General features: G+C 53.2%; 1 protein-coding gene across 2 annotated transcripts in view; it reads right to left on the minus strand.

Moving 5' to 3' along the window:
- Positions 1-15,774, minus strand: part of CMIP (c-Maf inducing protein) — a 222,890-nt gene that overhangs the window by 41,424 nt on the left and 165,692 nt on the right. For both annotated transcript variants that reach the window (XM_057711373.1, XM_057711372.1), the window contains 2 exons: positions 8,679-8,840; positions 3,958-3,999 (listed from right to left, as the gene is read on the minus strand). In XM_057711373.1, coding sequence (XP_057567356.1) covers positions 3,958-3,999; positions 8,679-8,840 — 204 coding nt within the window. The remainder of the gene's footprint in view (positions 1-3,957; positions 4,000-8,678; positions 8,841-15,774) is intronic.

Raw genomic sequence — 15,774 nt, forward strand, 5'->3', positions numbered from 1 at the left:
TCGGCTCCCGGCCCGTCGGGTGGGGATTCCCTGCTGCCCGTGCTGCTGGCCAGGGAGAGGTCGGGACACAGCAGGGGCAGCAGGACAAGGGCCTCCCCCCAGCCCGGGGTCACTGCCTGGCCTCTGGTTCGCTTTCCACGCCGAGCTCTGGGACCAGCTCTGGGAGGAGGGACCACATGCAGGGTGAATCCCCCTGGCTTCAGCCCCTTCAATCAAGCTGGGCCCCCCTCTTTCACAGGAATGAGTCAAAGAATAAAGGAGTAGGAACAGATTAAGCGCCCACGGTGGGCGTCAGGCATGGACTCCACCTTCCACGGCTGTTATCTCATTTGATCTTCATGACAACTCTCTGAGGTCAAGCGGTAGTGCTTTCCATTTGTACTGATGAAGAGACAGAGGGTCAGGGAGGTTGTTACAAGGCCTGCCCCAGTTGCAGAGTAATGATCATTTTAGATCGTATTATTAATAAGAAGAGTTTATATTTTTGTGGTATGTTTCTATGAGCCTAGCCCTCCACTAAGCAGGTTAGGTGTATTAGCCCATTCAACTCTCCCAGCAGCCCTGCAGGAAAGCCACTATTGTCACATCCATTTCATAGATGATGAGACTGAGGCTTAGAGCGTTACGTTAGCTGGAAATGATCTGAATGGCTATCTGGTTAAATAAAAATACTCTAGAGCCAGCAGGAAGAATGGAGTATGGGGTAGACCAGTGGTTCTCAACTGGGTCGGCTCTGCCCTGCTTCCAGGGGATATTAGCATGTCCGGAGACAGTGTGATCATCACGACAGGGGAATGCTACTGGCATCTGGTGGGTCAAGGCCAGGAATGCTGCTTGACATCCTACAATGCCTGGGACAGCCCCCACCACAAAGAATCATCCGTGCCCAAGTGTCATTAGTGCCGAGGGTGAGAAACCCCAGGTCAGACATGCAAGAAAGAACTTGAAAAACTCTCCAAGACATGTTGTTAAGTGAAAAAAACCAAACACAGAACAACACGTTCAGCTTCACATCATGAATGTCAAAAGCAAAAAATAAAAACACAACCGTGTCTGTCTGTCTGGGTTTGTCACCCCCTGAAAACCCCCGGGGCTGCCACTGAGGGGGGCGCTCGGATAGGGTGAAATTTTTTTTTTTTAATGAAAATATACTCGAGAAATCCTTGCAAAAGTACTTTAAAGACTATCTTAAAGATATTTTAAGTAAGGGACTTTCCTCGTGGCGCAGTGGTTAAGAATCAGCCTGCCAATGCAGGGGACACGGGTTCGATCTCTGGTCTGGGAAGATCCCACATGCCGCAGAGCAACGAAGCCCATGTGCCACAACTACTGAGCCTGCACTCTAGAGCCTGTGAGCCACAACTATCGAGCCCATGCGCTGCAACTACTGAAGCCCATGCGCCTAGAGCCCGTGCTCCGCAACAAGACAAGCCACCACAATGAGAAGCCTGTGCACCGCAACAAAGGCCCAACACAGCCAAAATATATTAATTAATTTTTTTAAAAGATGCTTTAAGCGAAATTAAAACTCTTCCATTACTCGCCCAAGGTCACAGCTGGTATGGGGTGGGCCCAAGGTCTGCACTCAGCTCTGAACTTGAACCACATGCAGCTTTAAGGCCATGTTCTCCACCAGCATGAGAGAACAATGCCGGGGTCTGGACTCCAGGTCCACACTTGTCTAGTGACACACCAGCTGTTACCAGCCAACAATTACCTATGGCACTGAGGCCTTGACTGATGGGTTGATGAAAACCAACTCAAGTTACTTGTGAAAGTCCTTTTGAAAAACAAGCGCATTAAAAAAAAAATATCAAGCCCCATAGGGAGAAGACTAATTGTCTACAGGTCACATCAGAAAATGTAATTGCTGGAATGAAAGGAAGCTACAGAAAGCTTCACGATAATGACAACAGCACGGTAACAGAGAACACTGAAAGCGAGGCTGTAAAATGGAGGGCCGAGGGTCAGGCCCTGAGATCAAATTCTTCCCTGTTCTCAGGCCTCCCTGCTGGGCTGGGAAGCTCAGCTCAGTCCAATTAAGGGGTCAGCCCAGTCAAATTAGCTGGATAAATGCAGCCTGGATTTCTCAGATCAAAATTTCTTTCCCAGGCTCCTCCCAAGTCCAAAGCCCTGACCCTCCTTCTGGAGCCGAGGTGCACAGTGGGACCCACAGGTGTTGCCAGCCAGGAGAGAAAGATGCCAACTCCCTTCCCGGTACCCACGTCCCCCCCTCCCCCCGCCCCGACCCCCTTCTCCACCAGCGAGAGCCTCTTGGCCTGTGCTGGGCTCCCTGCCTGGACTGCCTTTCCCTGGAGCCCCCTATCCACCCGTTATGACTCAGTTTGCTCACCTCCTCCTTGAAGCCCTCCATCATCTTCCTCCCAGTCCCCTCCCTGAGGGAGGAGGTCAGGCGCCTGCCCTCCCTGCTCCCCTAACACCCTGAACACGTCTCAAGCCCGGACCACGTGCGCGCTAGCTTTGCGGCCAGGCCCCCGGCACACAGGAAGCCCGCAGGGGCAGCTCCATGTGTGCAACAGAGACCAGCGCCTGGCACATACTTGCACTCACAGGTCAACGAATGTTTGTTAAGTGAATTCGCTAATTAATAATATGCCAGAGAAAGGTGGTGGTGGGTGACTGGAGAGGCCCAGGTTGGCCCTGCCCCTGTTCTATCAAGAGAAGGCAAGGGGTGGTCAGGGCAGAGCATGGGGAAAACATTTATGTTCTTAGCAGATATCCACTGAGCAGCTGCGATGCGCCAGGCACTGTGGCTGCAGCTCCGCGGAAGCTGCACCTTGACTCTCCACAATAAAAGGCCTGAGACTCACCTCCTTTGATGCCCACAGGACCCAGCTGGGGCACAGAGAGTGATTCTCCAGGCTGGGCTCGCCACGTGGGTGGACTCCTGAAGCCCTAATGCAGCTCAGAGGGGCACGGTGTCTGGGATGTTGCCCTTGTGTCAGAGGCTGCAGCCGTGGGGCCTCGTGGGCAGGTGAAAGGACGTCTATGTCCTCTGCTGGGCACACGGATCTCTGCTTCTCACTTCCATTTCAGGTTCTGCCTTCCTGCTTCCTACTCCTTATGCTTTATGCTCCAGCAATGCTGAAGCTTCCAGAATATCCCATGTTGCTTTAAATCCCTGGACATGTTTTGTTTTCTCTCTCTGGAAAGTCTTTTCCCTCTTCTGTCATCTGACAAACTCCTACTGATCCTTCAAAACCCAGCTCAGACACCACTGCCTCTGGGAAGCTCTCTAGCTTCTTTCCTAGGTGAGTTTATCACTCCAGTCTCTACATGACACACCTCGTATTTTTGCAGTGATCTCATTTAACAGATGAAAAACTCCTTGGGGGCAGGGGCCATCCTAATTACCTGTGGATTCAAAGGCACAGCACAGGGCTTGGCACCCAAAAGGTGCAACTTCATTTCTCTCCTCTCTCTAGTGAGAGTCGTATTTCATAGTTTAAAATCACCCAGGAAGATATTTTACCCCAAAGATGCTTACATCATAGTCAAGTCCCAGAAACTATCACCTCACTTTGCACATCAGAGGGAATTAAATCTGGGTTCTATGTGCGGATTAATTACGAGACACGTCCTGGGGCAAGAAAGAGAAAGTTTACCTTTCAGCTAATAGAGTTATGGCTGTGAATAAATTAGACGGTCTCTGCCATCTCCTGCCTCCAACTCCCCACAGCAGACTCAGGAAGGAGGAGGCGATTAAGACACATTTGCTACAAACCTCAGAGACTGATAATGACATCGCCCCAGTCGACTGGGGCTTTGACATGTGCAAAGGCAGGAGGGAGACGTGGCTGGCCTGAGAGAAAAGACAAAACTGAGCAAGGCCGCCGTGCTGGTGGATGAGGCTGGTGCCTCAGGTGTTCACTCCAGCCAGGGGAGAGCTGCAGGCACGGGAGGTGGGCAGAGGGAGAGGGGCTGCTCGGGACTTACCACGATGATGTTTTCATGCTCCTGGGTAGTCAAGTTTGTGTTCTGAAGGACAAGGGAGAGAGCAGGAGGAAAATGACACAAAATGCAGTATTAATAAAATGGAAATTGGGCGATCGGGACTGACACATACACACTGCTATACATAAAGTAGATAACAAATAAGGACCTACTGTACAGGACAGGGAACTCTACCCAACACTCTGTAATGACCTACATGGGAAAAGAATCTAAAAAAGAGTGGATGTATGTATACGTGTAACTGATTCGCTTTGCTGTACAGCAGAAACAAACACAACATTGTAAACCAACTATACCCCAATAAAAGTTTAAAATAAATTAATAAATAAAATGGAACATTTGTATCTCAAAGGTCCACACAGTTTCTAACTGCTTTCAGCTTCCTGGACAGAGGGCAGTTGTCACTTTTTCTTAATTAAATAGATCAGAAGGCAGGGTCAGGAAGCAGGGGAAAGTATGGCTTCGGGGCAGGGAGAATTGAGTTCCAAGTCCCCGTTTCACCAGTGGAGTGACGTGACCTTGGACGAGTCACTTCTCAGTGAGACAGTTTCTTCTTCTGTAGGTGGGGATCCTCTTTGGGCTTAAACCTGCTCTTGGTTCTTGTCATAATGATATACACCACTTGGAAGCCCGGAAGCAGGTTCATAATAAGTATGTAATGACCGGACTTTTGGGCCTTGACTCTTTGCCAGCCAGTCTTGGGGGAGCAGCACGTGGAGTATTTCAGTGGTTCCCAAACTAGGTTCCCAGGGAACACTAGTGTTCCATGAGTTGGCCCTAGCTAAAATTCCAGCAATCAACTTGCAAACATATTAAGTGGAATGAATTAAACTTGCTAAAATTTTAGTTTTTTCCCACCTCCCAACCTGGAATTTTCTTACACAACTGGTACTAGGACCACTATCCTGTGTATGCGAATGAGGAAAGGGACGGATATGCAATAAATAGGAGAGAGTGAAAAACTCAGGAACAGCCACTGCTGTCCTTTCTGCTAGCGTCCTGGTCTGTTCTGCTCTGACTATCTATCTCAGTGGACACGGGCTCTCACTGGTGTCAGCTCTCATTTTCTAACAGCCGTGTTTGCTGTCCATAACACACCTCCTCACTGGGCAGTAAACTGCAAGATCGACTGTTCCCTGGTTTTAGAAAGAGCCCCACAGGCCAAACAGGTTTAAGGAGTGTCTGCTATCTGACACGTTTACACCAGCTACAGCGAAAGAAAAGCTAGTGAGCTGTGAATTTTCTTTTGCCCAGGAAGCTGGCTGCCCAAGGGATGAAGGCGGCACGGAACCAGGGTCAGTGCCTGAGTGCCACGAGCGTCCAGGTTCCCATGGAAACCGCCTGACCTGTGAGCCTAGGATCCAGAACACGCGGTGGGATGATGTTCCTTGCATTCTAACGCCTCTTTCTCTCTGTGGATGTTGGTGGAGTTTGAGCAGCCCATTTAGGGCAGATTATTAAGCACCAGCCGTTTCTCAGCCAAGGGCAGATGAAAGCCTGGCTTTGGTTTTTCCTACTCACTGCGCCTCAGACACTGTGTCAGGGCTTTGCTACACTTCTCCCACCCATTTCCCGCTCTCGGGATGGGTTCTATTATCCCAGTGACAGATGAGAGACCAGTGGCTCGCCGGGGGTCACAGGTGACAGGTAGTCGAGTGGGGATCTGACTCCTGTCTGCCCTGTTCCAAAGCCTATATTCCCCAACCACAAAGCTATAGCGCTCGGTCCACGTGAGAGGCAGTTCCACCTTTCAGGCTGCCGTGGGAGCTCTGAAGGGACCAGCCGTCCCTCACCGCACCCGTGCACCTTTCCAGGAAGAGCCTTTGGCAACCGAAGGAGATGTTTCTTTGGTCCCGATAACAGCACATGCCAGTCTGCAGGGAAACTTCTCTCCACTAAGGTCATTTCTGACCTGGAGTGGACAGCGCTAACAGCCACTGCATTGGAGAGGGCACTTGAATCCCAAACTGAGCAGCCACTCCACACACTTAACCCAACAAAGGCCCAGGAGGTCAGAAACGCCAGCTTTAACAGGCCCATCCTCCCCCTCCCTGCCTTGGTATCCTGCCCACCTTCTGGGCACTTGCCTGGAGCCTCTTAGGAGGAGGCCTCGGGAACAACTTGAGTAAAGAGAATAGAGAATCTAGTCCATACACTCTAAACACAAAAGGGCCAGGAGCAGGGACCGTTTGTTTTTCCATCCATCCCCTCTAGAAATGTAGCCGAGGGTGCTGAAGGTCAAGTTCACTGCCATCTCCCACGACAACAGAAATGTGACCATCAATTGGTCCCTATATATCAGGCACAGTGCCAGGCACTGTATACATATTAGAGCATCCAATCCCCAATTCTATGAAGCGGGTGCTAATCTTAGCCTCAACACACATTAAAATGGCACTGAGAGATCTAGTACCTTGTGCAAGGCCCATGAGCTCCTGAGGGTAGAACCAGGTCTTTCTGACCCTGCACACTTGCTCTTAACTGCTGTCCTAACATGGCTGGGTGCCTCACTCACCAAAAAGTCTCCACCCATTCAGGTAAGGCCACATCCGCTTTGCAATCAGGCAGACCTGGGCCTGGGTCCTGCCCCGCCCCGCTCATTCACGTGACCCTGGGCAGGCGACTTAACCCCGTGGGGCCTCCGTTTACATTTCCGTATGTTTTAATACTTATCGTGTAGGGTCGCTGGGAGAAATGTAAAAGGGCTGGTGTAAACGCCTGCCACTGTGATCGTCAGAGACCACGTGCTCAACAAATGTTAGCATCACTCGGAGAGGCGACCGCCTTACTGGAGGGGCTGCTGCGGGGGCTGCAGTCCCAGCTCTGTCCCTCGCAAAAGGCAGCTCCTATCAGTAAATCAGGGATGATACGGACCTCCTGCCTGACACACAGCAGGCGCAGAGCAAATACAAGCTTCTTTCTTTCCTTTTCTCTTTTTCTTTTTTCTTTAAATGCCTTTGTCTCTCCACCCTAGCACTTGGGATCAGCGCTAGGGTGGAGAGACAGAGGTTTGAGATCCTTGATCTAAAGCCTGAGAAGCGATGCAAAGCCCGTGAGCATGTGGTCACAGGAAACATATCCGAGATGGGCAAGAAATCCCACCAGAGGTCAGCCCAGTGTCAGCTGCCACCTTCGCCATCGTCCTGACGACAAGCCTGACCTGATGGTGTGATGGTGGCTGAGACTGGTGGGCTGACGGGGTGGGCGAGGCAGCCCTGCAGGGAGAGCCAGACAGCCCTAAGGTGGGATTTCCAGCCCCACTGCCCTCTCAGCAGGTCACTTGGTATCTCTGGGCCTCGGCATGTGGCAGGTGCTGCCTGAGAACGAGGTGCCTCCCCTTCTCCAGATGAGAAGCCAGCCCTGGTCCTGCCGACGGGCCCTTCCGGCTCAGGCTGGAAGCCTGGACTCAAGGTTGGGCATACGGAACTGGCCTCAGATCCTAGACCCTGACCGTGATTCATTTCAGGGTCTTTACTCCTCAGCAGAAGGAGGTTGGTCTCCCACCTGAGGATGGACACAACCTCTGCTCCTCTGCCTGTAACTGTCTCTGCCACCCACTTTCTACCTCTCGCCCCCACCTCTTCCCAGGGTGAGGGACATGGAAGGCCTGGGCCAGTTTCCTGGACCGACAGGCAGTGACCAGCCTGGGCCTGCAGAGAAGGTGGACGTTCTAGGTAGCAGGGAACTTGTGCAGGAGTCCAAGGGAGTGTGGAGGAGCCGCCCCAGGAACTGGGGTGCCAGAAGAGCAGGGCTGCTCCCAGGGGAGAGGGACAGAGAGATCACCCTGGTGGCCGTGCATAGCTGAAACCAGGAGTCATCAACCCCAGTGTCCCTAGGGGGCCAGGCAGGCAAATAAATGAGAGGAGTATTAATATCTGTAAAGTGCTTAGAATAGCACTGAACAGAGTAAACAGAGAGATGTTTCCAAGCACCCCTCGCCTTCCATCGGGCAGCCTAACTGACCGACTAAGCCTCACGTCCCACTGTCTTTCCTGCCAGAAAGCAGCTCCAGGAGGGCAGGGGACTGTTCATCCAAGTGCCCAGAACAGCACCTGGTACCCGGCACACACTCAAAGTGTGGGGCCGCCCAGCAAAGTTGACGGCAACCAGCGGTGGACTGCTGCTGGATTTTCTGATGGCTTTTGAAGAGAACTTGGAAATTCCTATGTAGTTGTGAAATCTCTTGATTTTTAATATCCTGTGAGAGTTGAAGTACAGCTATGGGCTGTGGGGGATGATCAGAGCAGAAGGCCATGTGCGCCTGGACCTCTGGTGCCGTGGCGGGGGCAGACAGAGGCAGGCCAACGCCACGGGTATAGGAAGGGCAGTCTGGGGGGCTTCACGCATGGGCTCCCGCTTGGGAGTGACTAGAGAGTTCTGAAAGCAGCTGGCATCATCACCACCGCCAGCTCAGCTCGGGCCCACGACCCGCACCCGCCATGTCCTGTCCCCAATCCGGGCGGCAACCACTCTCCCTTCGCCCCCGGATGGCTCAGCGGGAAGTCCTGGGGGCAAACCTCCTTCTCAACTCTCTCCCATCGCGGGGGGACCGCTCACCTCCTCCCGCAAAGGAGAGACAACGCAAACTCGAATCCGATTCTGCCGCTTGGCATGGAGTGGTGCTCAGCGGAGGTAAAGGGAGGCAACTTCACGGTGGGCAGGGGGGCGGCGCAGTGTGAACTCAAGCCAAGGGGAAGTGTTACCTCCGAGAGCAGTTTCGAGACGATTTCCAGCGGGGCTTGGTTGATGGAGTCATCCTGCAGGGGGGACGTCAGGGCCATGTCCACCAGAGTTCGGATCTCCTTCAAGACCACTTCCCAACGGCTGGGGTTACTCAGGACTTTCTTGTATTTGTAAATCTTTTTCTGGTTGGGAAAGAGAAAGAGACCCACACGAGTTATCGACAGGCCGGGGGTGGAATACACAAGACGATCAAATAATCAGATGCACCAGGTGCGAAAGGCCCAGAGTCTGGACTCCTTCCCCCATCCCATCAGAATCCCACCCCAGAGAAGGGAGAGTCTTGCCCCAAGTTGAAGGCTGTGTTTGCAGACAGCCAGGCCTCCTGAGCACGACAAGAGTAACTTCCACTCCATTTCCAATGATTTTTAAAAAACAATGAAGATATTTCTCCTTCAGATTATATCTTCTGCCAAACTTGTTCCCCAAGTACGCAAATGCAATCAGAGCAGAAGCATTCTGGGTCCACAAAGGTACTTTCTTTGTGCTGAAGGCACTGTTTCTGCTCACCCTGATCCTAAGAGGTCCCCTTGGAGAGTGTGCTCAGCTAAGACCCCCGACAGACAGGCTGGGGGGGCCTGGAATTCAGCTCCAGCCAGGTGGGAGCTGAGCCCAGATGGTGCTCAGCTCCCACCTGGGGAGTGAGAGGGTGCCTGCTCACCTCCGCATCCAGGGCCTGTGAGCCGCTGGGGCAGGGGCTGCTGCTCCCTCCATGAGAGGCGGGGCTGGTCCCGCCCTCTGACATCATGGAAACAGAGGCCCTCTGTGAAGGCTGAGGTCCCAGCCAGCGCTCCCCTGGCTCTGGCTCCGTGGCGGCCTGCCCCACTGCTGCCCCACTTGCCTGGGCGTCTCTGTTCCTAACTGGATAAACTCCTTCATTAAGTGCTCTGCTCCTTGGGGAAAACCTAATTTTAACGTCACCGAGCCAGCAGCCAGCTGGGTGACACGTCACAATCTCTGAGCCAAAGTCTGAATGAGGAAAGGAAGACGCGAGGGTCCCCCGCTGGCCCCTGAGGCTCAACGAGAAGCTCGCGGGCCGCCAGCGTCTCCCCGACCACCTCGTTTCTGAGTTAAGAATTACGAAGGGTCTTGGAACCCGAGGGCTAAGATGGAGCATCTGGGGGACAAATTCCGCACCAAACGGAGCAGTTCACTGTGCTATGTGAGGCGTCGTGGTGGAACAGCAGGCAGACTTCGGAACCAGACAGACCCGGCCCTTCCTTTAAAGTAGTTCACCTTCTGAGCCTCGGTTTCCTCTTCTGTAAATTATGCATGAAAATACCCCGTGGCCTTTTCCAATCTGTAAACCTGATAAATCCTGGACCCACGTGGTCCCCTCTCTATATGGAGTTATACCCAAAAGCATAGTCCAAACAGCAGAACCATGTGACAAAAAGGGAGCTCAGAGACTCAACTCGTCTCTTGAAAAATTTTAAAGGAATGAGACGTACAACCCACAGTGACCCAGACAGCATCCCATTTTCTTTCTCCCTTTTTCTTTTTCACACTCCACAATGTTCCGGAGCCCCTTACTTGCGAATCATACCCCATCACCACCACTATCACCCACTTCGGTAACTCACACCTCAGTTTACTTCCCCCTCATCAACCCAGATCTTTCTCATGTAAATCTGTGTAGTCTGTCTCTCTCTCCCTCCTTCTCTTCTTCCTTCTCTCTCCCTCCACACACTGCCTCCGCCACTTCCCGCCCTCCCCCCACCCCCCAAGCTGTTGACGTGAAGACAGCACAGTTTTTGTCAAGTGGGGAACCGGAAAAGAGTAGAAACATTTACTTGTCCCTCATTTTAGATCCTATAAGGGCTGGGAGAGATGCACGGCAGCTTCTGTCGGGGGAGGGGGTAGGGTGTTACACCGTTGATGGAGATGATGGTGACAAGAGGCGTTTGCTGAACCCCATGACTTTCATGACGGGGCGCGCCCACCCAGCCCCCGAGGCTTCCCTGGGACCCTAACCAGCCTGGTCCCAGTCACTGTCGGCCGGGGCCGCCCTCCAGGAGCGTGGCCGGGTCTATGTAAACGCAGAGTGCCCGGAAGTCTAAGGCAGCAGAGACACTTCCCAAGGCAGGAACCCACCCCACCCCCGAAGATGAATGCTCCTCTGAGTCCTGGACACGGCGGCTCTGCTCTGTGCCCAGAGAATTGCTTAACTTTTAAATGACCGTGTAATGGTCACAGAAACGTGCCATGTATTAAGCCCCAAAGAAAACCACAAGGGCGACAGCCGTGTCTTCCCACAGTAGATTCTAGATCAGAATACGGTCTGCACTTTAAGCGCCCGCTCTTCTAATCAGCTGCAAGTTATTTACTTTTGAAAGAATAATGACTTCATTCTTTTTGTGAAAACGAGGCATGCTCACTGTAAGAAATGTAAACCATACCAAAAAGCACAAAGGAGAGGATAAATGAAAAAAGGGCCTCAAAAATCCTGCAACCTAGAAATAGCCATCATTAACCTCTGGTGAACACTGGGCCAGCCTGCCCTCGTTTAAACTTCACCCATGGGGGTGGGCGACCGCGAGGTCCCCAGACTCGGATGACATTGCCGAGACTCCGAGACAGCAAGGGCCAGGTGAAAAGGCCCACTAGGCCCCACCTGCTCACAGCAGCTTCCCACGAGCCCCTCCACAGGCGCGCCCAGCCTCAGGCTCACAGACACAGCCCCCTCGGCGGGCTGGAGAGGACCACAGCTTTCCCACAAGCCCCTGCTTAAGAGGCATCCCCAGGAGAGTGGCCACAGAGGCTGCATTCAAAACCAGAAGTTCCCAGGGGCTGGCATGGGCTAACGTTTAATAAGCACGTACTATGACCCACCAGGCACCATGCTGAGCACGTCTGGGCATCATCTCACTCCACCCTCACAGTAACCCCAGAAGTGGGGACCTGCCACAGGCCCTGGGAGCAGAACCTCAGACAAGGACCCAAGTGCAGATGGTTTATTTATTTGGGGGTGATGAAGGACACATCCGTGCAGGGTGGGGAGTGAGACTGGGAGGAGAAGGCAGTAAATCACCAGGGCATCATCAAGCATTAGGACTGGGCAACTGGCAACGCTACCACCGTGGGGAGGAGGCCGAGTACTGTGCGGCCTCTGGGAGACAGTGTGGCTCACACCTTAGAGCTGACCCACCCAAGGAGCCAGGAAGCTGCGCCGTTTACCCACCAGCTCCCTGGACTACTGGCTGCCCTGTGCCCAGGCCAAAGTGCTCCCACAGCCAGGAAAAGACATGCCCTTGGGGCAGAGTCACCCATGTCTACAGTGAGCAGCCTTCAGGGCAGAGTGATGTCTAGAGGTGGGGCGCCTGCAGCTTCTGCCACAGCCTCCAGTATCCTGTTTACACACAAGACGACCACGGGCCGGGAGGTGACACAACTTGCCCAAGGTCACACAGCTAGAAAGGGACAATTCACAAGTACACATTGGCTCAGGTGAACCCCAGAGGTCTCCCTCGTTCTATCACATGGGTCAAGGCCAGTGCAGATGGAGGAGAGGGGGAGCAGATTCACCAAAAGACGCTGTGAGGAAGGTGTCAAGAATGCTTGATGGCCTGGGAGGAGGGCTAGGACACGTCTCTGAGGCTCTGAGAGCTGGTGGGAGCAGCAGGTGGGTAGTGCAGCTGTCACATCGTGGTCATGGGTGTGGGCAGGTGACTGGTTCCCAGAAGAGGCTCTGAGCCTTGGCACAGGGCAGCCACAGGGCAGAGAGAGGCCTGTCCAGGACCATGGGGGCCTAGCCACTCCGCCTTGGATGACAAATTAGCACATTTCATCCCAGGAGCTCTGATGAGCTCATCTGGCGATGAATCACGGTGGGGCTGGGTTGGGGACGCCCCTGGAACCCTGACTCCCAGGAGCCCAGCCCCTGGCTTTGCTAGATGGTCCCTCCACTGAGCCTACATCACCAGAAGGGGCGGGTGAACTCTTGTCATGTCCGGAATGGATGGGCGGCTGGAGTCCTTTGATAGGAACCTCGGAACTGTCTCCCTGCTTGTTTTTGTGCCAGAAAGCCAAGAATGGTCTCACATTTTTTTAAGGGTTGTGAAGGGGAAAAAACCAACAACAGAAAAGAATATGCAACAGATTCAAATACAGTCCACAAAGCCTCAGACATCTGCTCTCTGGCCCTTTAAAGAAAAAGTTTGCTAACCCATGGCTGGAAAGGTCAAACCCCACCCAGCCGAGGAGTAAGAGTGACATGCAGCTCAAGACCACGAGCCGGCAGGGAAACGCAGGTTCAAGCCATAAAGAGAACCACTCCACACCCACCAGGCTGGCCGGAACCAAAGACCGGTACCACCAAGCGTTGCCCAGGACACGGAGGAAATGGGATTCCTGTGCATTGCTGCTGGGAATGTAAATGCGTACAGCACCGCTGGAAACCAGCTTGACAGTTTCTTCAATCATTACACATAAATTTATCCTATGACCCAGCAATTCTGTTCTTAGAAATCTACTCAAGAGAAATGAAAGCAGACTCTACATAAAGATATGCACACGAATGTCCAAAGCAGCACTATAGCGCCAAACTGGAAACAACCCAAATGTTCATTAGCTGATGAATGGATACGCAAGACGTGGTACATCCAGACAACGGAATAGTATTTGGCAGTAAAAAGGACGGAACCACTCGTACATGCTACAGTATGGCTGAACCTCACTAGGTATGCTAGGTGACAGATGCAAAAGACTTATTGGAGGATTCCTTTCACATGAAATGTCAGAAAAGGCAAATTTATAGAGACAGAAAGTGCAACAGTTATTGCCTGGGGTTGGGAGGCGGCAACAGGGATTATGCTGCAAACAGATATGATGGCATCTTTCAGATAATGGAAATAGTCTAAAACTGCATTGTGATGGTCGCACAGCTCTAAAAATTTGCTAAAATCATTAAATCATTCACTTACAATAGGTGAATTTTATGCCATATAAATTACACCTCAATTAAGGTGTAAAAAAAACCAAAAAAAAACCCCAACCCAGGCAGGTGGAGGACATCAAAGTCAGAGGCAGTATGGCTCTGTGGTTGCAGGTTTTGCAATCAGCAGACTTCAGTTCAAATCGAAGCTCTACTGCATCCACCCATTCATCATCTGTCCATCTATCCAACCATCCAACAACAATTACTGGGAATCATCTAGTATGATGTGCCAAACGCCGAGTTAAGGGCCAAGGATACCCATGGTGAGCAAGCAGACAGATCCCAGTGCCCACGGAACTTACAGGCTATTACTGGCACCCTATTTCCTCACCAGCTGCGTGGCATGAAAACTACCACTATCAAAGGCCTGCCATGCCTGTTCCACGAGATGATACATATAAACACTCAGCCCTGTTCCTGGCTGAACAGCAGCTCTCGTTCTTATCACCCACCAAGTCCTGTGGGTGAGTGGTCCTGAGCAGCAGGACTTTGCAGGGCTCCCGGCATCCGAGACTAAGCCCCACCCGCTCCCGAAACAACAGAGCCAGCCGCTCCACTCCTGTCCTCTGCTTATCAGGGAGGGGGCGTTACCTGGGCAACATCCGCCATCTCTCCAGCAGATGCTCCCCCGGCAGAGGCAACCACGGACGCACCGGTTCTCCGGCCTGGGAAAGCGGAGCCCGGCGGCTTCTCCACAGGAGACGAGCTGTCGCCGGGAAGGTGCCCGTCGCCAGGAGAGGCGTGACTCAGAATGTGCTGGAAGCACGCCTCCCGGTGATGGGGCTGCCGCGCCGCCGCTTGCAGCAGCCTCCGAGGCGCGGGCTCACACCAGCACGCATGCTCCCCCCCGCCCATCATTAAAGGAGAGGCCGCGCGGGCGCTCCTGGAGCCAATGAGAAAAAGCAGCCGGCTGGAGCGGGGCTGGCTTTTACAACTTTTTTCCAGGGGACGTCCCAAAGCTGTGCTGCCCGGAAGGAAAGCCACCAGCCCCATGTGGCTACTTACACAGAACCTAATTAAAATGAAACACAACTAAAACTCCAGCGCCCCGGTCCCACTAGCCATATTCCAGCAGCTCGACAGCCACACGTGGCTAGAGGCTGCCACACTGGACGGTGCAAACAGAGAACGTTTTCATCACTGCAGAATGTCCTACTGGGTAGGCTGTTCTGAAGTCTTAGTGTCCCCTCTGTCACCCATGCCCCAGAGGACCAGCGACGCGCTCACTGCCTCTCCCGTCACTTGGGCAACGCTTATGCCCGGGGCCAGTATGTGAGTGGCATCCTGCCTGCCTGCCCAGCTCCTCTGACGTTCCCTCCAAGGCCTACGGGGGCTGTCCTCAAATGTCCTTTGCACACCCAGGGAGAATGACCAAGTGGGCGCCTTCCTTGGCTTCTCTGATTCCTAGACGGGGGGGGGGGGGGGGGGGTGTGTCTCTGACCTCCTCACTCCTTCGAGACTCGCTGGGGCTGTGGATGAATGTGCTAGGTGAACACACCATCGCTGCCAAGCCAGTGTGCTTCTGGGGGGGCACACTAAAAATTCTCACCCACCACCCGACAATGTGAGCAGTGTAATTAGCTACATTTTACGGATAAGAAGACTGAGGCTGAGAGAGGTTAATTCAAGGAGCTAGTAAGAGCCAGAGCTGGAGTTGGGACCCAGGTGTAGCTTTGGAGCCCGAGTCCCCGACCACCATGCCGCTCAGAGGCACACCTGAGTGCTTTCTCTGCCTTGATCGATGATGCCGCCTCCTGCTAAAATGAACAAGAAGCCCTTTAAATTGGAAAATTGAGCCCAGGGGCAGTTCCAGACTGGCTGCAGCTGGGCGTCTAGCTGACATCTGCCTGGAGAGCTGGGTCCTGGGGAGACGGGCAATTTGTTTGAAAGAAGGGGAAGAGCCTGGCACTCTGCCCCCTAAGTGCCCACCGGAGGCGGTCTCCCTGCAGTCATTACTGCTTCCAAGGAAACAGCAGAAACTCGGGCACAGTGTCCCGCTCATCGTCTCTGGAGCATCAGCTGGTTGCCTGGGCAACCACGCATCCAACGGGTGAGGAGATGAACTGGTCTTGGTGCCAGGCTTGCAGGTGGGTACCACACCCTGCCTGGCTCTTAGGGCCTGC

The sequence above is a fragment of the Hippopotamus amphibius genome, chromosome 16, assembly GCF_030028045.1.
Source record: "Hippopotamus amphibius kiboko isolate mHipAmp2 chromosome 16, mHipAmp2.hap2, whole genome shotgun sequence".
NCBI lineage: Eukaryota > Metazoa > Chordata > Mammalia > Artiodactyla > Hippopotamidae > Hippopotamus > Hippopotamus amphibius.